The sequence below is a fragment of the Barbus barbus genome, assembly GCF_936440315.1.
Source record: "Barbus barbus genome assembly, chromosome: 13".
In the NCBI taxonomy this organism is placed as follows: Eukaryota; Metazoa; Chordata; class Actinopteri; order Cypriniformes; family Cyprinidae; genus Barbus; species Barbus barbus.
Genome location: NC_136741.1, coordinates 25,733,956 through 25,761,325, shown reverse-complemented (window position 1 = coordinate 25,761,325; position 27,370 = coordinate 25,733,956). Strand labels below are relative to the sequence as shown.

The following is a 27,370-nucleotide window of genomic DNA, read 5'->3' as shown; positions in this document are numbered from 1 at the left end:
TTTATCACCTCTTTCACTATAGTTTAAATGGATTTCAGAGAAAGACAAAACAATAAGAGCCTGTCTGGTACACAGTAAAGGTTTATAAGCCTTCTCCTAATGGCCTTCAAGGAAACGGGCTCAAATTCTGCTGTTTTAGATGTGATGATTTAATGGGAGATTGCTAAGTGTCTTGCATCTTGTGTCCATGGCTATGAATGACTTTGTTAAATCAAGTCTTAATGTTTATACTTTATTTAAGGACTTTTTAAATGTCCTTCATATTCTGAGCTTGTGTTGTTTGGTGATGTTTGTAGGTTGTAAACCAGTAATTATGTTTATGTAATGATGAGCAGTAATGATGATTAGAAGAGCTGTAATTAGCATGCTCCTCTCTGCACCTTATTTAAAGCAGACATGAAATCAAAACTGTCCTGTTTACTTACTTAATGCACTTTACTGGTCTTACTGTGCATAATTCATAAGAGCATGTTATTCCAAAGAAAAAATGTTTGCGTTTCATCAAAATATCCTGACTTGCTCCACATCAAATGACTTATCATTTGACCTCACAAAGGCTGCTGAAGTTTTGTGCTGTCAGTGTTTCCTGTCAGAGTGTAGCCTTCAAAACTCAACCACAAAGTCCAGAAGTGGCAATTTTTCATATTCCAATAAATTTCTGATGGATAAAAATCAAGCACTTTTTTCCACATTAAACATCCTGAAAAGTCACACAAGAATAACTTTGAAAAAGTCACAAAAAAGGAAGAGGTATGAAATGAAAATGTGTTGGTTCAATCTTTAAAATGTGTTGTTAGAGAGTATTGCTAGTGCATCTTTCTAGCTATTGCCATCTTGAGTTTATTGCATTTTTGGGGAGCTATTCCCTCTTATTGCCAGAACAAGTGGTGGATATTTGGAAGCTTTTATGCTCTCAATTTTGTCCATTCCTATTGTTTCGATAATTCTGGAGTGGCCTATATAGAAGGTCTGCAGAATGACATATCAGGTACTCCCGTGGATTCACTCTGATTTAGACGGTTATAGAAAAGCCATTAAGGAATATGCTCTCAAGCAGTGGTCTCACAAGGTTAATAAAGATGGCAGATCTACTGTGATGACTGCTACCAAATCACTCATATAACCTAAAAACAAGACAATAGATAACAAGTTTCTTAACTTTCTTCAGATATAATCTGTATTTTTTTATACTAAACCTATATTTTGATATACAATATTTAAAAGGATAATTCACGCAAAATGCGGCTTTACCATTTACTCCAAACCTTTATGATTTGCTTTTTTTCTGTAGAACAAAAAAAAAATAATATGATATGTTTCAACTGTTTTTGGCCATACAATGAAGGTCAGTGGGGTCCAAAACAACATGCATGGTCAAAGATCCTTTTAAGATGTATTTTTTGTGTGTTCCACAGAAGAAAACAAGTCAAATGATGACTGAATTTGCATTTTTGTGTGAACTGCAATTTTTAATACAATTTCTTGTCCTCAAACCTCAGAGGTGAACTGACCTCAATGGGCTCCAGGTTCTCTCCATTCTTCATCCACCTGTAAGAGGGTTTAGGTTTCCCCGTGGCTTTGCATTCCCACACAAGAGAGTCATCGATGACCTTCTGCACATCCTGAGGCTTCTCAATTAGCTGGGGGGAGGCTGAAACAACCAACAACAGAGGTAATGACTACAAAAAATTACTTTAACCTTGATTATTAGATGTTATGTGCCCTTCAAAGCGGACTTACGTTATCAGAGCCATGAACTGTGGGAAATGGTGTGATGTAATCACAATAATGGCACATAAGAAAACAACATCAGTCAGGTCCAACTGATTCCACACTTCCACTTAGATGGGTATAGAAAGGAAATCACATCTAATATATTAGAATCGTGTTAAAGCTAGTACCATAAACTACCTTAACCAATCCTATTAGGGTAAATTATGGCTTAATTATAAACAAACTGTATTGATCTTTATCTTTTAAATGCATGTAACTCAAACCTAGTAAATAATTGACTTAGAGCACATTTAAAGAATCATTTATGAGCATTTCCCCTAAAAGGACATTAAAAGACAGATAAGAATGGGTAGAATGCATACAAAACAAACAATAAAATATATAAACACAAGTGTAAAGTTTATCTGATGACTGTTTTCCATTGGAACTGGAAATGGGAAGTAGTGATGTTCTTCTTTAGAGTCAAATCTATTCAATGAATCATTTGTTCGCAAAAACAGTTTAAATTATTATTTTTTTTAAGTTACTCAACAGGATGATTATCGTTGAACAGCTTACAATTTAGTCTCTTTATTGCTATCAAAACCATTGTAAGACTCCAGAAGATTTGGAATGCATCTTAAGCAGCCTCCACTGACGCTTTAACATTGGGTCCCACCAAATTGTGAACATTTGGTTACAATACTGCTTTTACGGTGCTTTTGCATCCTTTTGAAGCTCGAAAAGCCTCAATCCTTCAGGCGCTAATTGCATTGTAAAGACTGACGTCAATTCTTCAAAAGAAAGTCAAACAGGTTTGATATAACGACACAATACCAAATGATAACAGTTTTCATTTTTATGCTGAACTGTATGTTTTTCATGATATGAACACTTTAAAGAGACATAACAAATGGTTTGAATGTAGTATTTGGCAGGTAGGGTTGCGTTTAAGGTCATTTAAGTTTCACAAAATGGTTCTTACGTCCAGAGTTTCCCAACACAGAAAAACAGATGTTCTTCCATAGAGTACATTATGATTGCTAGGGACACAGAAAACATCTATCATAATCACAGTATGCCACTGAATAAGCATTCAGTTGGTATTAAGGATGCTGAGAGCTCATTTTGACCTCTCTACCTCTCATTCCAGTTTGACTTGTGGGCGTGAAATGTTGAGAGTGATTGTGTGCCCTGTGGGCAAGGCTAAGTCAGGCCCTGACTGCTTACTCTCATTTAAACAGTGGGGTTTAAAAGTCAATACTCTCCCAGTGAGTGTGAGATAGACTGAGTGGCAGTGACTAAGGGATCCAGGCAGCATTAGTAGATGGTTGACAGTTTGTGACTTAAATGTGACTGTTTTTTTTTATATAAAAAAAACAAACTTTCCTTAAATTTTCTGGTCCAGTAAGACTTTTTGTCATTTTTGCACTTGACAGACTCATTCCCCTTTTAGTATATGTCCGTGTATGTCATTTATTTGTTTTCTTAGTTTTCATGTTACGTGAACGATTTCTTTAAATGTACAGCAGCACAATCATTTAATTTTAAGGATTAGATATGGGGTGAAAAATGGTCAAGTAAAATCAAATTACTGTTTTAATGCATACAAACCTTGACTAACACAATACGTGGGAAAAACAAATGCTAAAATTTATGAAGTGACCCCTTGAATAATTTATACACACAAAACATCTCTGTATATGTGTACCTGTAACAGATAAACAATCTTCATAGCCTAGCAAAGAACAGGACTAATGAAGGCAACAAAAACATTTGATGGCAATTGCGAATCAAGTCAACGCAAGCAGAAAGAATGAAAGGCTTTGAGTGTCTCCTCCTGCTTTGCTGCTGCTAGTGGCAGTGATAAACATGAGATACACTTATTGATCGCCTCATTCCCCCACTCTGCTGACGAATGTCTCGTAGGCCTAATTCCATCGGACTTCAAAATAAGATTACAGATTTTTATCACCTGGCTGGCAAAGGGAAAAACGTTGGGGAAGAGACTGAGACACAGAGACAGAAATAGAGAGGAAGGGAGAGAGAGATCTGAGAGGTAAGTCAAGAGGTCTGTCCGTAGGCTAATGCTGCCATTGAAGAATCCCAGAGCCGCGAACAGGATAAACTTCAACCCGTCGCTGCGTTTTACAGGCCTGCAGTGGCTTTAAGATGTGTTGTAAATAATTACAAATAGCATAAAGCACAGAATGAGTGATAACTGGGAGATGAATGCGGCCAAAGTCAGCTCATTTTTAGGCAAGTCAGTTCACTCGTGGCCATTTTAACTGACATCTAATATAGATAATAGGATAGGCTAGAAAGACCACAGTCTCAAAACTTTCAATTAGATATGTCAAACCATCAAAATTGTTTTTGGCTCAAATCACACTGAAACCTTAATTTGCAGAGCTCAATTTGACAAATTTTACACTTTAAGTCATGGTTTTTGTTTTGTAATGAAAATATCCATTAAATTGTTAATACTTTGCCGTGTCATATTCATTAATTTTAGTCTAATTACTCAAATTACATTTATTTGACAAGCATTTATTTGACAAAAATACAGTAAAATTTAAGGTGAAAATATAAAATTTACATAATCCTTCAGAAATCATTACAATATGCTGTAATGGTGCTCAAGTAATATTTCTATCTCATTAATCATTTCTATCAATGTTAAAATGGTTGCACTGTTTAACTTTGAATATCAATGAATATCAATGACTATCAAATTCAAAAGAACAGCATTTATTTTATTTTATTTTTGCAACAATCTAAAAGTCTTTAAGTCTGTTACGTTTTGTCAATTTTTTGTGTCCTTGCTGAATCCAAGTATAAATTTCTTTAAAAACAATCTTACTGACCCCAAACGTTCGATTAGTACTGTATGTTATTTTTAAAAATGATCAATATTAACAAAAACTGTCCATGTTCTTCTCCATCATGCAATTGTTAGTGCATTGCTAATATCCTGCGAAGCTATATTTTCATCATCACTTACTTTAAAATCATTTAACTATCACATTAAAATAATTTAAAAATGACCTTTTTATTATGCACATTTTGTCTCTGTTATCATTGATAAAATCAAAAATCTTTTCATGAACCATTTTCATCAATGATTTTGTTGATGAGACCAATGCCGGTTCAGTGTGAGATATTTCTCTGCAAAAACTTTCATCTTATTCAATAGCCTCCGGCAATCCAGTTTAACCAGACGTTAAAGGTCTGTCTCCTTCTCCTTATACTGCATTTGACTTATACACAGGAGAAGAGGTGAGACGGGGGTGGAAACGATTGAAGAACAGCAGAAGCGAAGCGAAAACCGAGGCGAATTATCATAAATATCAAGTCTCTCCCAAACAGAATGGGGCATGAGACCTGAGGAGCGAGAGCATTAGTGAAACACAACCACGCCTATGACGAATCGCCTCCTTGGCTGGATTACATTAGCTTTTACAATATGCCCAAGCTATTTATCTAATTAATACATTTATAAATCACCGCAACGTTGCGCATCTGGGAAGCCCATTAGGAGAACTTCCCTTTTCTAAGAACCTGTCCCCCCATATTCCACATTGTTTGGAATATAAACAATGAGACAACAGGGATAATAAAACATTCAACGAGCTCCTTGCAGACTATTCCTGTAAATGGGCCACTGGGCATGCGGGTACAGCATTAGAGCCAGTGCAAGATCCCATACGGGGAGGATAAATCCCACTGCTCTCTAGCCTACAGGTACTTACTTAATAGGTAGCTGTCTTGTATGAACAATGCCACGGAGCCAACACGGCGGTGAAGGGAAAAGGTTATGAACCTTTCATTTTAAAGTTCATATTTAATATGCTTCTCTACATAAGCCTCTGAGTCATATTACACTTGCTAGAAACCCAGGTCTATAGCCATTGGGGTCTCATTTTTACAATTCATGCCAATTTGCACTGGTAAACAGATGTAGGTTGAAGGTGCACGTGCAATTAAAAGAATATAAAAGGGATTTCCATGTTTTAATATTCAATGTTTTTTTTACAAGTTTTTTTTCTCTCCAACTGATTGGACGACTTAAATCCTTAACTAATACATAGCTGTGGCAGGTATATTATTTTACTATTTTACCTAATAGACTTCCATCAGGACAGAACAACTTGATTTATACTATTTACATTACATTTACATTATTTGAAAATCTATTTCAAATAAATGCTGCTCTTATGAACTTTATATTCATCAAAGAATCCTAAAAAAATGGATCACTTTCAACAAAAATGAACAAAAATTCTTATTACGCAGCACAACAATTTTCAACTGTGATAACGTTAAGAAATGTTACTTGGACACCAAACCATAGAATATTTAGAATGATTTTTGAAGGGACATGTGGCACTGAAGCCTGGAGTAATGGCTGCTGAAAATTCAGCTTTGGTATCACAGGAATAAATTGTACTTTAAAATGTATTGAAATATTTTTTTAAATATTACTGTTTTTGTTGACCAAATAAATGCAGCCTTAGTAGATACAAGAAACTTCTTTCAAAAATCGACTCCAATTTTAAAATATATATTAAAAATATGTAAATATATAAAAATCTAGTTAAACGTTATGGCATGTTTTCCATACTATTTTTCACTAAAAGAACACAAGAAGAATAGTATTTAATTAGTATTTTGTTAATACATCTTTTTAAAAAAATTTAAAAATTGTTGAACCAAAAATTTGAACAGGACAACAGAATTAAATGAAACATTTTGAACTCATTCACAGAAAATAATTGATATTACTAACTCTGACACTGCTTTTAGGGAAAAAGGGAAATGTTGTGATGCCAAGTATGGTGAGCCATACTCAGAATTTGTGCTCTGCATTTAACCCATCCAAGTGTACACACAGTAGTGAGCATACACCTGGAGCAGTGGGCAGCCATTGCTGCGGCACCCGGGGAGCAGTTTGGGGTTTGGTGCCTTGCTCAAGGGTCTCACCTCAGTCGTGGTATTGAGAGTGTTGGTTATTCACTCCTCCCACCTACAATCCCTGCCGGACCTGAGAGTCGAACCCACAACCTTCGGGTTACAAGTCGATCTCGCTGTCCACTAGGCCACGACTGAATGAATTTACTAGCTTTTGAATGAACTTACTAGTTGCTAGGCAAGGTAGTTGTTTAGGTCCAAAGAGCCTTGCCTCCTGTCTTTAATGCAAGTCTATGACATTTATCATGCGTCAGGTGAAAACTATAAATCCTATTATTCCTTACAAAATAATAGCTTCTCCTAATATGCCGCTACTATTTCTAAAATAATTAATGACGCAAACAAGCAAGCTCCACTAAGCCACTGACCCAATTTAATCTTAAATTGGGTCCAGAGTCTCCAAATATGCTTTAAAATCAACAACAATTTTTTGATAAACACACACAAAAAAAATCAGAAGTCATCACAGATCCAGATGCTGCTCTGCTGAGTATTTTCCTGGCATATGTGGCCCTCATCTGAGTATAATAAATTTAACAGCTTTGATCTGGAGTCAAATTGGAGCCCAATCACAGTGCCATCTGGCAGAACGGAACACACACACACACAAACAGAAGGTCAGGCTCAAGGTCACCCTCTCATCTTTTTAATCTGGATAAAAATATTAGAGCCATCACGAACGGGAGGCTTTAATCATTTTGATGCAGTGTTAAAGCACAACATCCGGCCGTAAGTTGATTTTCTGCTGGTCAAGGTTGACGGCTGGAAAGGCAGAGTCCTGCATCATGTCCTTCACTTCAATGGACGTGACATGTGGCTTTCGCTGTTCAAATATTCATGCATCTCAAGACAACTCACCAAAGAAAGACAGCTTTCCCTGCACAGAATTTCTTCCTTTGGTGTTCTCCGCCACGCATTCGTACGTGCCTGCATCTTCTTGCTGGAAGTAAGGGATTTCCATCATGCCGCTGGTTTTCCTTACATCCACTTTACGGGCGAATGGGACTCCGTCCACCCGATGCCAACTTATGGACGGTACTGGACTAAGTTGCAAACACAAACACAAAAAGTAATTCAAAGACTGATTACATTCTCTTTCTACTGAGGACATCTTTGCAATACTTACTTCCCCAGTGCAAAACACTCCAGGCGCACAGTTGAACCTTTGGCCACTTGAACAATCTCTGGAAACTGCACTTCAATCTTTGGCTCATATTCTCCCATTACACCTATAAAAAAGAAACATTCGCAATTATTTTCAACAAAGTTATCAATTACTCCATCAGAAACTGCCATTTCAAAAGCAGCCAATCTTTTATTTTCCCTTTCATTGTTATTGCATGATTTATTTTGTAGCTTCTGAAAGGCTTTTGGGATAGCAGGGAACCCTGATATCTCCCTCTGTGTTTTTATGAGGAGTGCTATTGTACTACTAGCGACTAAGCTGTCTGAGGGACTCAAAGAGATGCTTATCTGTAATGTCTAACACTGGCCATTTATGTCAGCGCTGCCAAATTGGAAGGGTTGAAGAGAGGCAATCATCTCCTTCTGTAGCATCCCAGGTAGAGAGACATGTACAATGGCGTTTGAAATTGTGCCTGGAGATCACACTGTGACAGTAGCCATTGAGCGGCTCATGTTGTTCATACACCACCGATAGAAACATCAGGCTTTTATACAACATGTTTTACAGCATAATTCAGACAAGGCATCGGTTGCATCTCAGTCAGGTGGACCTTAAAAATGGAAAATAAATAAATATAAAACTGTAGTTTCCTTTTTGAGGTCCAACTGGTGTCTTGTTTGAATTGTGGTATATATATATATATATATATATATATATATATATATATGGACATATACTGAATGTTCAAGGCTAAGTTTGGGGGCAGTAAGATTTTTGTAATGTTTTTGAGAGACAAATATAGTAAAAACAGAAATAAAAAAAATCATATTTCAATATCTTCAGTGCCCATCAGAAATCCTTCTTGTATGCTGATTTGTTGCTCAAAATCATTCCTTATTATCAGTGTTGAAAACAGTTGTTCAGCTTAATATTTTTGTTGGAAACTGTGATACATTCTTTTCATATTTTAATGAATAGAAAGTTCAGAATTGATTTTTAAAAGTCCTTATTGTTAATTTTGATTAATTTAATCTGTCACACTTAATAAATGTATTAATTTCTCTCCTTAAAAACTTGCTGACCCTAAACTTTTGAATGTATATTTACAAAAATGTTATATGTGTTAGTGCATTTGCATTTAAATGCACTTTAAAATTTTGGTAAAAAGGGCATAAATATGATTGAGGACAGTTTTGACCTTAAAAACCTAAAAAAAATGAAACTTTTACTAATATATTTATCACATATCCTGGAGACACTGAAGTAACTAAAGCAATACATTTGTCAGCAGTTAATTAACGCCATTGTGAAAACAAAAAGACATGTATTCCTTCAAATTCTCAAATATGGTTTTTAGTGACACCAAATAAAGCTACTTTTTAGATAATCATGTAAAAGTTAATATAAAGTCTAGGTGGAGGCAAGGCAAAATAATGAAATATTAAAATAAATAAGAATATTATTAGGATTATTGCTTAATTAAAGGCAGTTACTTATGTCTATCATAATTCACTCTTTAAAACTAGAACGGTTGTTTAATTACAAAAACAAAAATCCTTTTTTCTTTAAAAACAATCACTGAAAAACCATTAGGTTCCGAGTGGTTTGAAAGAAGTTTATTTTATGCTATCAGTTAGATAAATTAGATTCTGTTTGTCTGTTAGGATATTTGACAATTTATTTTTATCACCCTTGAACATGAGTGTGATCAAATTGTAAATCCACAGAGAAGCAACAATTAGATCAGCCTAAGACAAATGACCTTTCAGTTTGAGGGCCTTTGATAATGCCAGCCTAGAGGCACCGAAACATGCTGCCACAGCATCTTAAAATTTGCAGAGAAACAGCTTATTAACCTTTGAATACAATTTGTATTCTTCATATATTTCACATCTTTTTATTTCTTTTAGTTACATAATTCCATAATGCATGTAGGATTGAATGTATGGTATATATCGAGACATCGACAAGCATCCTCACCGTCATTGCGCAGTATCAGAGGAGTATGCGGCCCTTGGACGCGCGTCTTGGTGACAGTATTGGTTACAACACAGGTGTAGTTGCCCACATCAGATGGCTCAACTTTAGCGATGTATAGATTCCCTGTCTCCTGGGACACGAATCGACGAGAATCTTGCTTCACGAATGACGGGTACTCATTAAAAATCCAGGAGAACGTCAAAGCTGTTAGAGGCAAAAGAAAAGATGGAGAAAAGACCGTCAACATCACACATGAGTAGAAAGAGGTCACTCTACTGCCCGGAAACTACATTTGCATAAACATAACTAGAGTACACAGTGACATTTCCTCTCTCAGCAGAGCCTAAATGGCATATGTGGGCTCTGCTCATGAATCTTGCGCCTCCCTAGAGTTACTAAATTAGCATTGGGGCTACATGCTAGGGTGAAAATTAATCAGCCTGAGGAGGGTTGTGTGGCTTAGGGGGTGAGAATTAATGACAGAAAGGATAACCAGTGCCCTGTGATTAGTTGGCCTCTAGTCAAGTGGGAAAGTGGTCGTATGTAACCAATGTTCAAAAATCCAGAACGCTATTCATTGACATTGGTCAGTTAATGGATAATTAGGTGACAAGTAAGCTAACCATACGGCATTTCATTAAAGCAGAGAGCTTTTAATGATAACAACAAAGAAATCTTAACGTAAAGGTGTGGAAAGGACAACAGATGAATGGAAATGTCTTAAAGTGTCCAACTCTCGTAATTGGGCGAATCTCGCAAAAACTGTCAAGAGATGTCCTTGTTCTGCCAAAATAATATGACGCCTATTTTTAGGACTACTGACATTATTTTCATGACAATCCAATTCTAACTAGCCCACTATAATGTGAACAATACATATGATTCACATCACAGTAATATGACAAAAACTGTACATTGTAAATTAATTTAAAGTATAGAATATACTTAACATTTAAGGATAAATCACATTACTATTTATTCTAGGTCTATTGTATTTAGTTTATTGTAATTACAAATATTTTATTTCCAGAAATAATGATTTTCATTAAGATTTATGATGCCATTTTTAAAAAAAAATATTTGAATTGAACAGATTTGCTTTTTTTTTAAATAATTGAGATGGAAATGTACTTAACTGTTTCAGTGGTGAGTTTAAAATATTCTAGCGGTCCCCTCAGAGTGAGGTTTTTTTAAGGCGACCATTTATTTTTAAGTTTGACCTGACTGTTTCCATGGCGACGCATCATGCTTGTCACGTGACACACTGCTGCCACAATAACACTGTATGACAGATGGATCGCTTTTATTTAGTTTTTCCTTTTTTATTTAATATATTCACAAACTTGCTTATCATGTCTTGGACAATCTGATATTCCGATTCAAAAATATGTGTAAATGAGTGTGTTTTGTTGCTTAAACACCTTTATAAATGATCTTGATCATGATCTGTAACGTGAGATGGGCGCCGCCATGTTTGTTTTTGCGCTGCAGTTCAGAGATTCCTGTCAGTCACATTTACAGCATGTGAATTCATCAATTTCTACCGAAATACATGTAAGTAAGTGGCTGGTGAACTGGGTGAAGAATAGAGTGAACTTTATAGTTACTTACACTATGTGTATCTGATATGTACGGAGCCCCTTAGAGCTCATGGTGGTGGAAAGATTTCGGGGTGGGAGGAAAAAATATTTTTCAAATCTTTTGTGTTCTCTCGCAAAACTTTGCGTTCTCTCACAAAGATGATTGCATTATCTCTCAAAGATGTTTGCTTTGCGAGAGAACGCAAAGTTTTGCGAGGGAACGCAAAAGTTTTGCGAGAGAACGCAAAAGATTTGAAAAATATTTTTTTATACCCCGAATTTTTTTCACCCACCCCGAAATCTTTCCACCACCATGAGCTCTTAGGGGCTCCGTAGATATGTACAAAACACATCGGCAAATTAAATTTGAATGGACATAGACATCTGTGTGTATTTTAGAAGCTCTACATGTATTGTTTTACTAGTAAGTATGTGTATTTAAATGTCTGAAACCTAAAATATGCATTATGCAGTTAATAACACTGCACATTTGTGATAATATGACAAGCTCAGTGCACGTCCCGCTCTGGCTCCAGACGTCACCAGACGTTATAAATCCCATATGTGGGACTGTACTCCCAGGGGCATGTATATTAAAAATCCCATATGTGGGACCGTACCGCTCAAAAGGTACATTTTTATGAAAGTAATATTAGAATCCAAATTAGGTTTCCTTTTATTTAAGAAAAATATAGTTTGTTTATTTATTATTTATTCATTCATTTTTATTTTATTTTACTTTTTTAAATTCATTCTTATTCTAGCTCAAGCTGGAAATAGTAATTCAGTCATTTCCAGTTACGTAGTTTTCAACACACTATTTCACACTATATCAGACAAAGAAATAAAACAGTTTCAACTCTGAGAGGAGTGCTGTTGACCAAACTTTGAAGATGTAGCATTCTCATTGGCCGTTCCTCTCCTCGAAATGTCAGCATACACTTAATGTCACATCTGTCAGTGGTCGGTTCCTCTACTAGCACAGAAAAACAGTTTCAAACCTGACCTCCAGGAGTTACAATTGTTTTGCCTTTGGCTGATTCAATTACCCACAATCCCTATCATTCTCCAAGTTCCACCGTCAAGTATGAGCCACAAAAAGCACAAGGTGATCCCAACATTTCTCTATATTATCCATATGTGAATCAAAACAATAAAGTAAATTTTCCTTTCAGAGGAAGCGCTTTCTGATAGTAATTCAACTGCTGACTTTTTACTTGAAATTGCTAGAATAGTACATGTTAGTAATTGGAGAAAGGCTCTAAACTAAAAGGAGTGCTTTTATAATGGCTTTGCATAAGTCAAAATCTAATTGCTGCTCAAAACAGCAATAAAGAAATCAGCTGTCAATCTAATAAGCATCTAACCGCATCTGTGGAAGAACAATGCACTGAAGCATTAATAAACCGATGTGCATTTCCTGTCACCAGCAGCCTCCTCCATGTTTATGTGGCACATACCTAAATCTTATTCAACCAAACCACTCTGAGGTTAGACATGTTGGCATGTGAGCTTTCCATTTGCGCCGTTAATGATAAATCCATTTGCAGAACGTAGTAATGTTCTACTCGGCCAAGGCTTTTGGCTCCCCAGCAGCACATTTATTCGACAGGCACATAGCATCTCCCCGGCTTAGCCCAATCAAACCCACTCACTCGTTAGCTAATTAAACAAAACAGTCTTGAAGGATTCCTGCCTGAGCCCTGGTCATTTATCACAGTCTGATCTGATCCATAGTTATGGGCTTCGGCTATCTCGCGCACAGAAGGGGCTTGAGTAGCTTGGTTCTCCCACCCATGAACCCTGAGCGCTAAGCTAACATCATTCCTGTAATATACAACTGTAATATAAGGAAGTATTTCTATAAAAAAAGCTGAGCAAGACTTTCAGAAATATGCAATGGTAAAACTTAAGCACTTTAACTCTTAGTTCTCTTTCATCATCTCGTGTTCGAGATCCACCTATGGGAAGGGCATCCGCCCCTGACCTCTGCAGAAGCATCCAATTGCACCAAGTCTGGCTTGACAGACAGGAGTGCGTGCGCAATTCCAAGTAAGGAACCACCCCCTTACCCAATGCATAAAGGGACCTGCATGTGCTACCCTTCCTCAGTTGATATTAGCCTCTCGCGATCTCTCGTTATACAGCCTTACTGTTTTTTGCCTGACTTCACTAAACAGTCTACAGGAGGACATATCTCCGATCAGCCTCTGCAAGGCATGATTTTCAGGCTATTACGGTTAGTCGCTGTTTGTTTCTTGGTCTGCAAGCCACTCACGCTCGCAAGCTCTATTTTTCTCAGGCTGCCCGCCTGCTTCTACGCTTTTCACTCTCTTCAATGGATAAGGCTAAACCCTCCGCTCCAGCTAACCCTTCGTACTCGCAGTCGCGTGCATGCCCTGCCGCCTGTGGTTCTCTCATCGCCGCTAGGGATTCTCATCCTGCGTAGTGTGCATGGGGTTTAAGCACGCGGAAGAAGCTCTTTCGCTCCTGGAAAACTGCAGCCATTGCTTCGCTCTTCCGAAGAAGCTTCTTCGTCGCCGGCTTAAGGTCGTGGACGCACTGGCCCACCCATGGCCCAATGCCCTGCTTTATGCATTTCCTCCTCTTTGTCTGATAATGCCTACATTGGTCAGGGTGTGACTCTGATTTTAATCGCACCCAGGTGGCCCAAGGCACCTTGGCTGGCAGAGATAATTTCTCTTCTGTACGCCCAGCCGTGGCCCCTCCCATCTCCTGTCCCAGGCGAATGGGGAAATTCTCCACCCTCATCCAGACAGGGTGACTCTTTGGGCTTGGCCCGTGAAACTTGAGCACAATGGATCTTCCCCCACGTGTCATTGCCACTATTCAGAATGCCAGAGCCTCTTCTACACGATCCCTATATGATTGCAAGTGGCGCGTGTTCGAGGAGTGGTGTGACAGGCGCCAGTTGATTTCATATCTGTGCTCAGTCTCTGATATTTTGAGTTTTTTGCAAGACCTTATTGATGATGGGAAGTCTTTTTCCACTGTTAAGGTCTACGTAGCGGCTATCGCTGCATGTCACATCGGGTTTGATGGCACTACAGTGGGGCAACATCCCCTTATTTGTAGGTTTATGAAGGGCCCCGCTGTTCCCTTCCGGTCATTAGAAGAGCAGTCTCAGAATGGGACCTCTCCATGGTGTTCTTCGTAGCTTGTGCATTTACACCTGTCACACCTTTTAGCCTGGGTTATCCAGTCTGGGTTATTCATGTCTTTTAAGCATGCCATCCATAACCCCCCCCCCCCCCCCCCCCCCACCCAAAAAAAAAAAAAATTGGCATTCCTTTATGGTCAATGTGGCTTGTGCACTTCGTGCGGGGTTACTGCTTTGTGACGTGTCGTGCACCACCTTTCCAGGTGACCGTCCTCTGGCTGTCAGGGTCTTACTGTGAATGTATTGGGCAACTGGGGAGCTGTCCATATCTCCCATAGGTGGATCTCGAGATGATGAAAGAGAACAATAGGTTACTGTTCGTAACCCCGGTTCTCTGAAATTTGCCCCGCTTGCTGCACGAGAAGCGAATATGCTCACTGAGGAAAGGTAGCTAGCGCGTGCAGGTCCCTTTATGCGTTGGGTAAGGGGGTGGTTCCTTACTTGGCATTGGGCACGCGCTCCTGTCTGTCAAGCTAGACTTGGTGCAATTGGATGATTCTGCAGTGGTCAGGGGCGGATGCCCTTCCCATAGGTGGATCTCTCCACTCGATGTTTCAGAGAACCGGGGTTACGAACAGTAACCTATTGTTTTAATTAAATGTTTATGTGTGAATTAACAGGAAAATTAACAGTAAAGCTAGCAAGATGTAAACAAACCACTAAAGTTAGCTGTAGCTCAGTGCTAGCTTACATGAGTGAGCCAACTTGAAGTTAATTTTGATATTTATTTTTTTAAATCTCTTTTATGCTAGTGTTGTGCTTTGAAAATGTCTGATAAGTCACTTGTGAGGAATATAATACCTGCATGCAGACATCTGGTGCTCAGGACGAGCTGAAAAACATAATGTGATTTTGTGCTGTCGCACATGGCAAAACAGAATCTGCTTTCTGACTTAAATCCTGCCATTCATGCATTCAATCAATCATTCTTCTCAATGCTGAATTTTTTTATGAATTTCGAAGGTAAAAACTTCAAATCCTAACCCACTACTGCTGCAGGCATTAACACTGCTTTTAAAAACAAAACAAAGCTTTGTGTTAACAAAGAAAGGTTATATACGGTAGCTCAAAAGCTGTTGTTGCAACCCTAACATAACCCATAGGATTTTTTCCCTCAATTATTCAAACCCTTAGATTTATGATTTTTCATATGGTTTGATATCAAGGTTTAAAAAGAAATCAACTTGTACATAATGCAACAAAATGAGAAAATCCAAGCAGATAAAATATAATATAAAATATCAAAGCACAAAGTTTTCACATTTTTGCCCTGATACGAAACCTTTCCAGATAAAGCACTTGGTTCTCAGCTGGGCTTTTCCCCCAAAAATAAGAGATTTAAAAAACATTATAAATGCTACATAGAATCTTCCATACAGTATGTGAAATGTTCAAGGTTCACTCTGAAATTTGATGTGTAAGAAGCCAAGAGTCTTCACTTTGAAGGGTCCCTAGAGGGGACTGTCAGATGCTGACAAAACTCAGTTTGCATTATACCAAGAATGCTGGGATTGCAGAAAGTCAGCAGAGAACTCAACATAAAACGAAAAGGAAAAAAAAAAAAGACCGTATATGATTTGTGCAAATTGTACGGATGTGGAGAGTATTAAGGAAGATGAAGGAAACAAATTTTTGCTTTCTAAGGGCAGGTCTGTTGTACAAAACTGGTGGGGTTAACATCTACTGCAGAAATACATTTTTTATAGCTGATGCATATTTTTTTTAATATATATTAAATGTCATCTGCAGACTGGTGTAATACTATATTGTGAGTTTGGGGTGATATTACCTGTTTGGCTGAACAATGGAAGACGGGATCAGGACAGATGAGAAACCTATTATATATATACATTCTTTATATATGTTTTTTTTTATTCAGTTTAAATTTCAGGTACACCACCTTTCAAAACTTTCAGGGCCAGTAAGTTTTGTTTTGTTTTATTTTTTGAGCATCAAATCAGTAAATTAGATTAGACGTTTTAAAATAGACATAATGTAAAGTATTAAAGTAATGTGCATGTATTAAAATAGGAGACAATTATTTTAAATTATAATAATATTTCATTATATTACTCTTTTTACTATAACATTGATCATAAATGCAGTGTTAGTAAGCAAGAGAATTCATTCATAGACATTACAAAAATCTCATTATTAACAATGAATCTTAGGTTACAAGCTGAGAAATTTAACGAGACATGGAGTAAATGGGTAGATTATATTCTTCCAATTAGGCCAGATCTAACATAGATTTTAAAAGAGAAATCTTAGGTGAGGCAATGGGGTTATCAAAGGAATTGAAGAAAGTAAAACAAATAAAAATACCCATATTGTAAAATAGAATATTAATCTAGTGTAAATGAAACATCCTCATGTGTTTTTGTATATTTGGGAGAGAAAAATAAAAATAATGTTAAGAGAAGTAAAGCTTGAGTGCAGATTAGGTACCATGGACAAGGTTAAAGGAAGAAATATACAGCTGTTCTGGTTAAGGAAACTCAGTAGTTTTTTTAAAATAATTTACATGTATAATTTGTATTGAATGTAAAAATATAAACACGTAAATAGGCATGTATATTACTTAATCTGTTATCGAATCTGATATTGGTTTTATATGTCCTGTTGTTGTAGTGTTTTTTATTTTATTTATTTTTTTTGTACACTATATCCAGCTGTTAAAATATTATCTAGGTTTCTTTTGGATACCTCATATCTGTAAGAAAATATAAAAACTGTTGCAATTAAAAAAAATTCAATAATAAAAAAAAAAAAAAAAAAAATCTCATTGACCCCAAACTTTTGAACATTTTATTATCTATAAAATAATCAAAAACTGGAAGTCTGATCACTCAAAATTTTTAAAAAATAAATAAATAACACACCTCTCTTCAATAAACCACTTAATTTGATGTATCATTCATGTTTATAGCACAAACACAAACAAAATATTTTTGGTTAGGGGTTTGTTCAGTTTTTTAGCAAGCAATTCTAAATATAAATGAGCAAAACAATGACTTTACGCTATTAACATATCCATGAACAAAAAAATAAAATAAAATAAAATTAGTTTTGTACTTTTTCTTGCCATTAACTGGACATGATGAAGGTGACAGTATAATCTGGCTCAAAGACAAATGATCTAATGTGCTTACACAAGCACTACTGATGTGTGACAGTACTGGAACTGCAATTAGAAAATAGATGTTTTAGACTTTAGGCTAGGTCATACTGTAGTGCCCGTCTGAATACTATAAACAGTATATCTGACAACAATCCCTCTCTTTCCAATTTGCACCAGCCACGGAAGCCTGGGGGGAAACACTGGTATAGGAAGTATTTAAAAAAAAAATCTGACTATCATATTTCATTTTAGCGGTAAGAAACCATTATTACACTGGTGAAGAAACAGAAAGAAAAGACATAACTGCAGACAAAATAAACCATCTATCACCGCAAACACCAGTCTCAGTTCCAATCAAAGAGACCCATTCATTATTTTTACGCTCTGTCATGCCGCAAGCAGGAAATAAAGCTTTATGAAAAGATGCACATATCTGCCTCTTAATCACACATTATCGATGCGAATGCTCTTGAAGAATTTTAATAGCATCACAGCTGCCTGATCATCACCTGTTAATAATACATGTGAGACTTGTTGTGACAACAGTATACATATTTAATCATTGTGTTCGGCATTACACAAGTTTACCGCTTGGCAAATATATATAAAAAAGTTAATTGATTAATTAATTATTAAGTAAATAAATAAATCATAAAAACAACAGTGATCAAAGAATAAAGGTTGCTTCCAGTTTGTAAATGAGGACTTTTTAAAGGGATAGTTCACCCAAAAAAATAAAATTCTGTCATCATTCACTCACCCTCAAGTTGGTCTATACCTGAATTAATTTCTTTCTTCTGTTGAACACAAAATAAGTATATTTTGAAGAATGCTGGTAAACTCAGTTTAATAAAAATAAATAAATAAATACAAAAATTGAGAAAATTGTCTATAAAGTTGTCCAAATGAAGTTCTTAACAATGCATATTACTAATCAAAAATTAAGTTTTAATATATTTACGGTACGGAATTTACAAAATATCTTCATGGAACATGATCTTTTCTTCCTATATATTATATCCTAATTATTTTTGGCATGAAAGAAAAATTAATGTTGACCATTGCTACAAATATACCCCTGCTACTTATGATTGGTTTTGTGGTCCAGGGTCACATATTGTCACCAAGGCTGCAATTATTTGATCAGAAATACAGTAAAACTAAAACTGTAATATTGTGAAATATTATTACAATTAAATATACTGTAATCATTTAATTTTTTATTATTATATTTTCAAATGTCATTTATTCCTGTGGTGGCAAAGCTAAATTTTCCATAACCATTACTACAGCCTTCAGTGTCACATGATTCTTCAAAAATGTGCTGATATAGTACTCAAGCAATAGTTCTTAACAAAATATAAATGAATACCTTTAATATTTTAATATAGTATTTGTTTCATTAAGTAAGCAATAAATTGATGAAAAATGACAGTCATAAGATTTTAAATACTGCTCTTTTGAATTTTCTTTTATTTGAAAAAAAAAAAAGATACTGATAATAATAACCAGTATTAATATTATGTAAACATTTTTAAGAAAGACTTCAGACAGTCAATCTTCAGTACATTTTGTAAAACAAAATCACTTTCCAGAACATTTTATTTCACTGTTCCATGCTGGTGGAGTGATCTTCTCAACTCTATCCAAAACCCCAAATCCCTGACAAAATTCAGGAAACCACTGAAAATTCATCTCTTCTGTCAGCACTTAACTGCATCCTGCTGACAGCAAAAAAAAAAAAAAAAAACTACTATGTTTTAAGTATTCCTAAACCTCTCCTTGTTGTAGCTTGTAGAGTTCTAAATGATGTCTGAAACTTTATTACTAGCACTTCTCACTTTAATTGCCACTTTTTGATTAATCTCTTGTTGCATTCCACATTTGTAAATCTCTTTGGATAACAGAATCCAAATCAATGATTAAGGTAAATGTAAATGCATGACTTCGATGTAATTCTGCTAGTAATGACATTAAAATGTTGTGACCTAGTTTAAGCATTTTTAAACGGACCCTCCAATCTCCATTTATGTCCTCCTTAAAGAGAAGCTATCCACTGTATGTACTGTCACCGAGTGCAGCGTTTACCGTCTGGCCTTGTGTTGACAGTCGCAAGAACCGAGAAGAGATAACCTGAAAGAGTGGGAGAAATCAGAAAATACAGCAGCAGTCGAAGAATCTCTTCGCTTAAGGCCTCCAGAATATCGCATCTTCTTTTCTCCTAACAGGACCAGACAGAGTGCACATGCTCTGTGCCCTCACTGCTGCACGACTCCGGGGCAGATGCCATCATGCCCATTGTTAGCGGCATAGCAGAAAAGAAGTGATTTCAGCATTCGCTACACCTGAAAGGGCCGAGCTCCATTAGCAAATGGAGGTCAGCCGCATTAGATTCCCACACTAAACATAGTTATTGAGTAATACAGAGAATAAGGCTGAATGATGTAGACGGTGTCTGAATGCAGAGAGGCTCGGAGGCTGAGGTGGAGGTAGCAGCCGCTCAAATGCTTGTGCGTGACTGATCCGACCTGACTGCAGCAGCACGGAAGGCTCGATTTGGGTCTACGCTGCACACTCCTGAAGTCAGTCACGCACACAAACATTTATTCATAACCATAATTCCAAATCCAGCGATGAGGAATACGCATCTCAGAAGAGAGCTGACAGCTCCGATGAGACGCGACCTCTAAGATTCTCTTGTATTCTGTGCTTTATGGACATACAAGGACATTGGATGGTATAATAAGGAATGGAGGACAAAAGACAAAGAGATGACACCTTGTTGAGTCTTTGCAGGTGAATCTAAAATAGCCAGAAGCCAAGAGCTGGTCTATTATTATTATTATCATCTCTCCATTAACACAAATACTTTGTCCTTGACTTGACTGCTAACTTGTGTCTCACACAAGATATCCTGGAAAGGAAGCATATCACTATACCATTGCTCATATTTAGACTTAGAAAATGAACAAAATGAAGACACACCGGTTGCATGGTTTAAATTGAATTCAAAAATAAACAAACCGGCTTCTCCTGAAAACATCTGGAACATCTCTCTCCAGCATGTGATAGCGAATATATTAAATAATCCTCATATTAAACCACCAAAATGAAAATAACACATACAATGTGTCTTAACGTTTTGCGACAGGTGGTGTGTCACATGAAGGCGTGATGGCAGCTATTGTGCGTTGCTCTTCAGTGTTTGTACTGTTTCTGTTTGTTTTTCCTGTTTTGTTTTTCAAATACGATCAGTTTTACCAGGGATGACCTGCTGAACATTCGGCAGAACACAACACAAAATCTTTTACCGGATTTAGATTTTTCGGACGTTTTGCTGGACATTGTAGTTGGCGGAGCCGTAGCTCTGGTCAAACGCTACAGGAGGCGCAGGCGGGGGAAACAAGGATTTTTCTAACTCTGCTGCTCTGTGCTTCATGGAAACCTGGCTAAATGGTGACATACCAGACAGCGCGATTCATCTGCCTCATTTCCAGCTGATCAGAGCAGATCGCGACGCGGAATCAACAGGGAAATCGTGCGGCGGTGGGACATGCTTCTACATCAATGAGAGGTGGTGTACAGATGTAACTGTTAAAGACGATGTGCTGTTCAGATCTAGAAATGCTCTTCATTAACTGCAAGCCGTTCTACTCGTTCTACTACTTTCTGCTCGTTCATTCTCGTGAGTGTCTACATTCCACCGCAAGCACACGTGAGCACAGCTTTTCAGAAACTCGCTGATATGATCACAGAGAGTGAGCAACAACACCCGGACTCTGTTTTAATCATTCTCGGGTACTTTAATAAAGCAAATCTCTCCCGCGAACTGCCAAAATACAGACAGCACATCACATGTCCCACCAGAGACAGTAATATACTGGATCACAGTTACACAACAATAAAGGACGCATATCACTCTGTCCCACGAGCAGCTTTAGGACTCTCTGATCACTGTTTGGTTCATCTTATTCCGACCTACAGGCAGAAACTTAAATCTGCAAAGCCTGTACTAAGAACTGTTAAAAGATGGACTAATGAAACAGAGCGGGATTTACAAGCCTGTTTCTCTCTCACTGATTGGACTGTTTTTGAAGCCGCTGCCATCGATCTGGACGAGCTCACAGAGACTGTAACATCTTATATCAATTTCTGTGAGGATATGTGCATTCCTAACAGGACTCATCTAATCTACAACAATGACAATCCATGGTTCACTGCAAAACTCAGACAGCTCCGTCAGGCCAAAGAAGATGCTTACAGAAAGGGGGATAAAGTCCTGTACAAACAGGCCAAATACACACTGGCAAAGAGGAATTATTATATATAAGCTAAGGTAACAATTATCTTCCAGTGATTCTGCTTCAGTGTAGAAACATGCTTACAGACAGGACAGCTCAACACGCTCAAAACTGTGGAGATGATCGTGGACTTCAGGAGAAACCCCCCTGCACTCCCCCCACTCACCATCATGAACAGCACTGTGACTGCAGTGGAGTCATTCAGATTCCTGGGCACCACCATCTCTCAGGACCTGAAGTGGGACAATCACATATACTCCATTGTCAGAAAGGCCCAGCAGAGGTTGTACTTTCTTCGCCAGCTGAGGAAGTTCAACCTGCCACAGGACTTACTGAAACAGTTCTACTCCGCCATCATTGAATCCATCCTCTGCACTTCAATAACTGTCTGGTTCAGCTCAGCTACCAAATCTGACCTCAGAAGACTACGGAGGGTAGTCCGGATTGCTGAGCGAATCATTGGTACAACCCTCCCCACTCTCCAAGAACTGTACTTATCCAGAGTGAGCAAAAGGGCTGGTAAAATCACTCTGGACCCCTCACATCCAGCACACTCCCTCTTTGAACTGTTACCGTCTGGTCGACGCTACAGAGCTCTGAGCACCAGAACGACCAGACACAGAAACAGTTTCTTCCCTCAGGCAATGCATCTCATGAACACTCAACAATAAACATGGAACACACAACTATAATACATTATCCATTCACCACACTCACTTATTTTATTTTAATTTTCTCATTTCTAATTTGCACATACTTGACCTGTACATACATAGTTGTCTATATTATATATTGTGTTTTTGCTGCTTTGTACATTGGCTATTTCTATATTTGTATATTATTCTTTTATCATCTGTGTACTGTCCTGTTGCACTGTAGAGATTCTGTCACTACAACAAATTCCTTGTATGTGTAAACATACTTGGCCGATAAAGCTCATTCTGATTCTGATTCTGAAAAACATGAGATCAGGAAAACTGTCTCATCTTGAAAGAGAAAGTAAAATAATTATATTGCTGTAATGTACCACTCTGTTTAATTATAAAAATAAATAAAATTATAAAACAATTCTCAAAAATAAAATACAATTAAAAAAATCTAAAACAAACATGAAATAAAATAAAAATAATAAAGTTAATAATTGCAGCAAACTGTTACATGTTGATCTGTTTTAGTTGTGTTTTGCCATGTCTTCCGTTGACCTAGTTTTCCTTAGTTGCCCTGATTAGTTAATTAGCTCCTCACCTGTTGCTGTTTCTCCATTATTACGTTCAGTACTTAAAGCCGGTGTTCTCACCAAGTCATTTGTCTGCTATTAGTTTGATTCGTGTGTTTGCTACCCCTCGCTCCTGGACTTTCTCTGTTTTGACTTTTCATTAAAAGACTTTATTTTTGATTATCTTTCGTCGTGCTCTTCTTTAGCAAGCACCAACGTAACACAAACATGTAGGGACAAAATATCCTTGGATTTTAAATTATAAAAACAATAATACTCTAACTATAATAACACTAGCTACTAAACGGCAACCTGCAAAAATCTTGTTTTTATTAATAAGCTGTTGAACTATTCAATATACCACAATCAGGGTCCAATACAATAGAAGTAAACTGCTTAAATACAATTTGTGTTTGGTGACTGCTTTAAAAAAATTCATTTGCAGACATAATGCGAGGCAGACGGCGCTAAGCACAGCTCCTGAGTCTCCTAAGCCTTAGCCTAGGAGCCTAGCACATAATCAGTTGTTTTGTTGTTGGGAATGAGTGGCAGTGTATTCCTGCAGGGCTGAATTTATTCCCACAGGATTGTGTACAGGTGAGGAAACGTGTGTGGGGGGCGGGTGTTTGTTAGCAGGAAGCCTTGGGGACGTCACAATGTGTGACTGGTGTCCAGTGGAGAGGGACACACTGTTTACTGACACCTAGACAGCAAGGAGAGACGGGGGGCAGCTTGAAGCTGTTGAAACGTTTTGAGCCTTTCTGAAAAGCCACTAAAGCTTCATGCAAGCTTTTATGTGCTGACATTTACACAAATTAAGTAAATACTAAACATATTGTATATCAGATACTATAAGCAGGAAAAATGTACGCTACTAGTGATCACACCTACATTTTTCACTTTGCAAAACCCTTGTAGACATTGAAGGTGGGCTCTTTTGACATGGGACAGTAAGCAAGCACCTACCTACCATCCAGAACAAACTAGCAGCCAAACAGCAACAGGAAAATGCAAAAAAAGTGTTTTTTAAAAGTTATGACAAGTCAAAGTTTTGGTGACCAAACACAGCACTTGAAATATAAACTTTCCTGAGCAACTTTGGATTCAAATGCTGGAGAACATGATCATTAGGTTTTATACAAACTTGTGGAATTCATGTAGTCAAAAGAGGATGAACCAAATACTAAAAAATTACTGAGTTTTAAATAAAATTTACTTCATTCAAATTGTTAGTATAATTATGATGGGGAGAAAACATTAAATAGAGGCCTTTTCACTAACATGTATACATAAATGTTACCCTAGAATGCTGGGAAAAGGCAGTGACGTTATTTGTCAATTTTGATTTGTATAATTGAAACAAATACAGTCAACAAGCCATTTGCTCCTCATATAGCATAGGCTGATTTTGAACACTCCGAATCCCTCTGTATCAGACTTTAATTAATATATTCACAGCTTGTCCAGATGTTAAGTAGAGGGGGTATGATGAAATACCCTGTGAATGATAACTTAATAAGCCCCATAATGCATGGTGCCAGATTGCTCCTCATTTATTCACCGATCATATAGAATCTTATGCGTTCAGACTCCTTGAGTGTAATCTCCAATCAAAAGAGCTTCATGGAATTTTAAAAACATTCATAAGAGAGTGCATTTTGTCATTGTAATCAAATAAACAGAATTTATGATTTAAAAATAAATATCCAATTTAATTCAAAGGGAAAATAAGTTTTCATACCCTATTTACAGAAATTTGTTCTTGCCTGTTTTTTTAAACTCAATTTTGTTACATTTCTCAGAAAACAAGCAACCCTCTACATCGCGAGTAAATCACTCACATAAGCGCATATATCAGTCTGGTGAGTAAACTGAAAAAGGTACTAGCCAATGGTGATTCAATTGCCAAGGTGTCTGTAGAGGGTTGACAAATCTTAATATTTTCATTTTGCATCTCAAATAAATGCATCTTCATTTAAGGATATTTAAATGTTCTGGGTAACAAGACTGAGGAAGATCTTAATTTTTAGCAATGCATGCAACATGTAATGTCGTGACTTTAGGACTTTGTTTTAATTTAAGACCTTTTCAAGGCCTTAACATCTGTGAATTAAGAACTGCAGAAACTCTGAATTAGGAAATTAGCTCCGTAATACCTAAATTGTTTATTGTCTTGATACAAGTGAAGATGAAATGCAGTTATAGTGTTTAAAATCATATTTAACTGGTCTCCAAGCCTGCCCAAGCCAGTTTAGGTGCCCTTCAACCAAACGCTATCAGCAAGCACAGCCCACAACCTTGATCTTCAACCGGACTACGATCTACCAAACATTTAGCTCTCAACTTCATGAGACATCCTTAGATTTAACCGAGCAAAAATGCAGATAATGTGCAAGAGATCATCTGCTCCCATTTCATAGTCTGAGTCACAAGATCACACATGTATACACACTCGGGAGGTTTGGCACGCTAATGTATGCTCACACTGTTGCACGTGGCCACACATCTTATCACATTTGTATTGGAGCAGCGTAAGAGCCAGCACAGTTTCTCCTCCAATAACACCCCAATCCTCTCTTCTCGCCTTCTCCCTCGCCAGTGGATCATATACAGCTCAATCAGCATGTGTGAGCGCATCCGCAGCGTGCTGCGGGCGGCATAAGGAAACAGGGGGCCAGCTGTCTTCTCTGCCTCATGCTTCCCCTGACAGTTGCTCTGGCAGGCAGGGCCCTGCTCCTGACGAAAGGTTCTCTGCAACATAAGAGTCCTCAAATCTGTAGCCAGTCATACAGACCCCGAGTGCAGAAGGTAATGAATAGCACTATGCTGTTATATTCATTCGTTACTGCGCCACCCACTGACTATGCCAAGTTTGACAGTGGAGGATGCTTGGGGGAGAAAGAGATGGATGGCATAAATGATCAACGTCAGCATCAGCTGTCACAGGAAGTCACTTTTTCCAAAGCAGACACGAACTGGAGACACGCGTCTTTAAAGTGCACTGATGTTGAAAAACTACAGCATTAATTATTTGACTAAACGCTTTTTTATGAGTTTCTGGACCTATTACAGCTTGTACAAGAAAATCTGGGGTGATTTGTGTGAGCACTGAATCAGTCCAGCTGTACAACACTTTTATAGTCTATAATAGGGCTGTCACAATCCCAAAAATTTAATAGTCAATACCATGATTCTCAATATCAGTTCAGCAAAAACTAATGATACGGAATACACTCTTATATTCATATTTCAATAATGATTTGTATCTGCTATAACAATTGATATGAACTAAGTACTATTATAGTATAAAACATTATTAAAATAAATAATAATAATTATTATGAGTAATTAATTCCTAATCTAAAATATTATTAAAACTTAAAATAACTGTTTTCTATTTTAATATTTTTTTAAATGTAATTTATGCAGGCATTACTCCAGTTTTCAGTGTCACATGATCCTTCAGAAATCATTCGAATTAGTTGATTTACTACTCAATAAATATTTCTGATTGTTATCAATGTTGGAAACAGTCTTTGTGGAAACCATGATACATTTTTTATAATCCTTTGATGAAAAGAAAGTTCAAATTAACAGCATTTATCTGAAATAGAAATCTTTTTAAACATTATAAATGTCTTTACTGCCACCTTTGATGCATCCTTGCAGAATTTTTTTAATGAAATAAAATATCTGACTTTTCCTAAAATTATTACCTAATTAAATTAAAAGAACAGAATGTAGCCTTCAAGCATTTGCCAAATAAGCAAATAACACTTTTACAGTACTTATTTAACGTATTTGTAAACGGTACAAATTTTATTTTTTTTGCATGTAACAAGAACTCAGATAAACTTCACATACATGGTTTTTCAAAGTGTTTAAATGTTAGTCAGACAATGTGAAGAAACCACATGTAGTCATTACTAATAATGCAGAAAGATGGGTATAGTTAATTTTTTTTATTATTTTAGTACCAACTTTGTACCTTGGTATTTTTTTTAACAACTCTAGCCTCCAAAATACTTACGAAAGATTCAGCCAAACTCTTGCAGTTATTATTTTTTTCTTTGTAAAGTTAACAGAGAAAGTCTTGCTTCCTTGTTTCCTTCCACAGTGCCATAGAGACAAGGACATGATAAAAGTTAACATACAAAGGATTATTTCGGTTCCAGACACGT

At 36.9% G+C, this 27,370-nt stretch overlaps 1 protein-coding gene across 1 annotated transcript in view; it reads right to left on the bottom strand.

Annotated features, from left to right (window-relative positions):
• Positions 1 to 27,370, bottom strand: part of LOC306879420 (contactin-4-like) — a 128,857-nt gene that overhangs the window by 53,976 nt on the left and 47,511 nt on the right. The window contains exons 5-8 of the mRNA XM_079432355.1: positions 9,791 to 9,994; positions 7,811 to 7,913; positions 7,543 to 7,727; positions 1,512 to 1,651 (exon numbers count right to left, since the gene is read on the bottom strand). Coding sequence (XP_079288481.1) covers positions 1,512 to 1,651; positions 7,543 to 7,727; positions 7,811 to 7,913; positions 9,791 to 9,994 — 632 coding nt within the window. The remainder of the gene's footprint in view (positions 1 to 1,511; positions 1,652 to 7,542; positions 7,728 to 7,810; positions 7,914 to 9,790; positions 9,995 to 27,370) is intronic.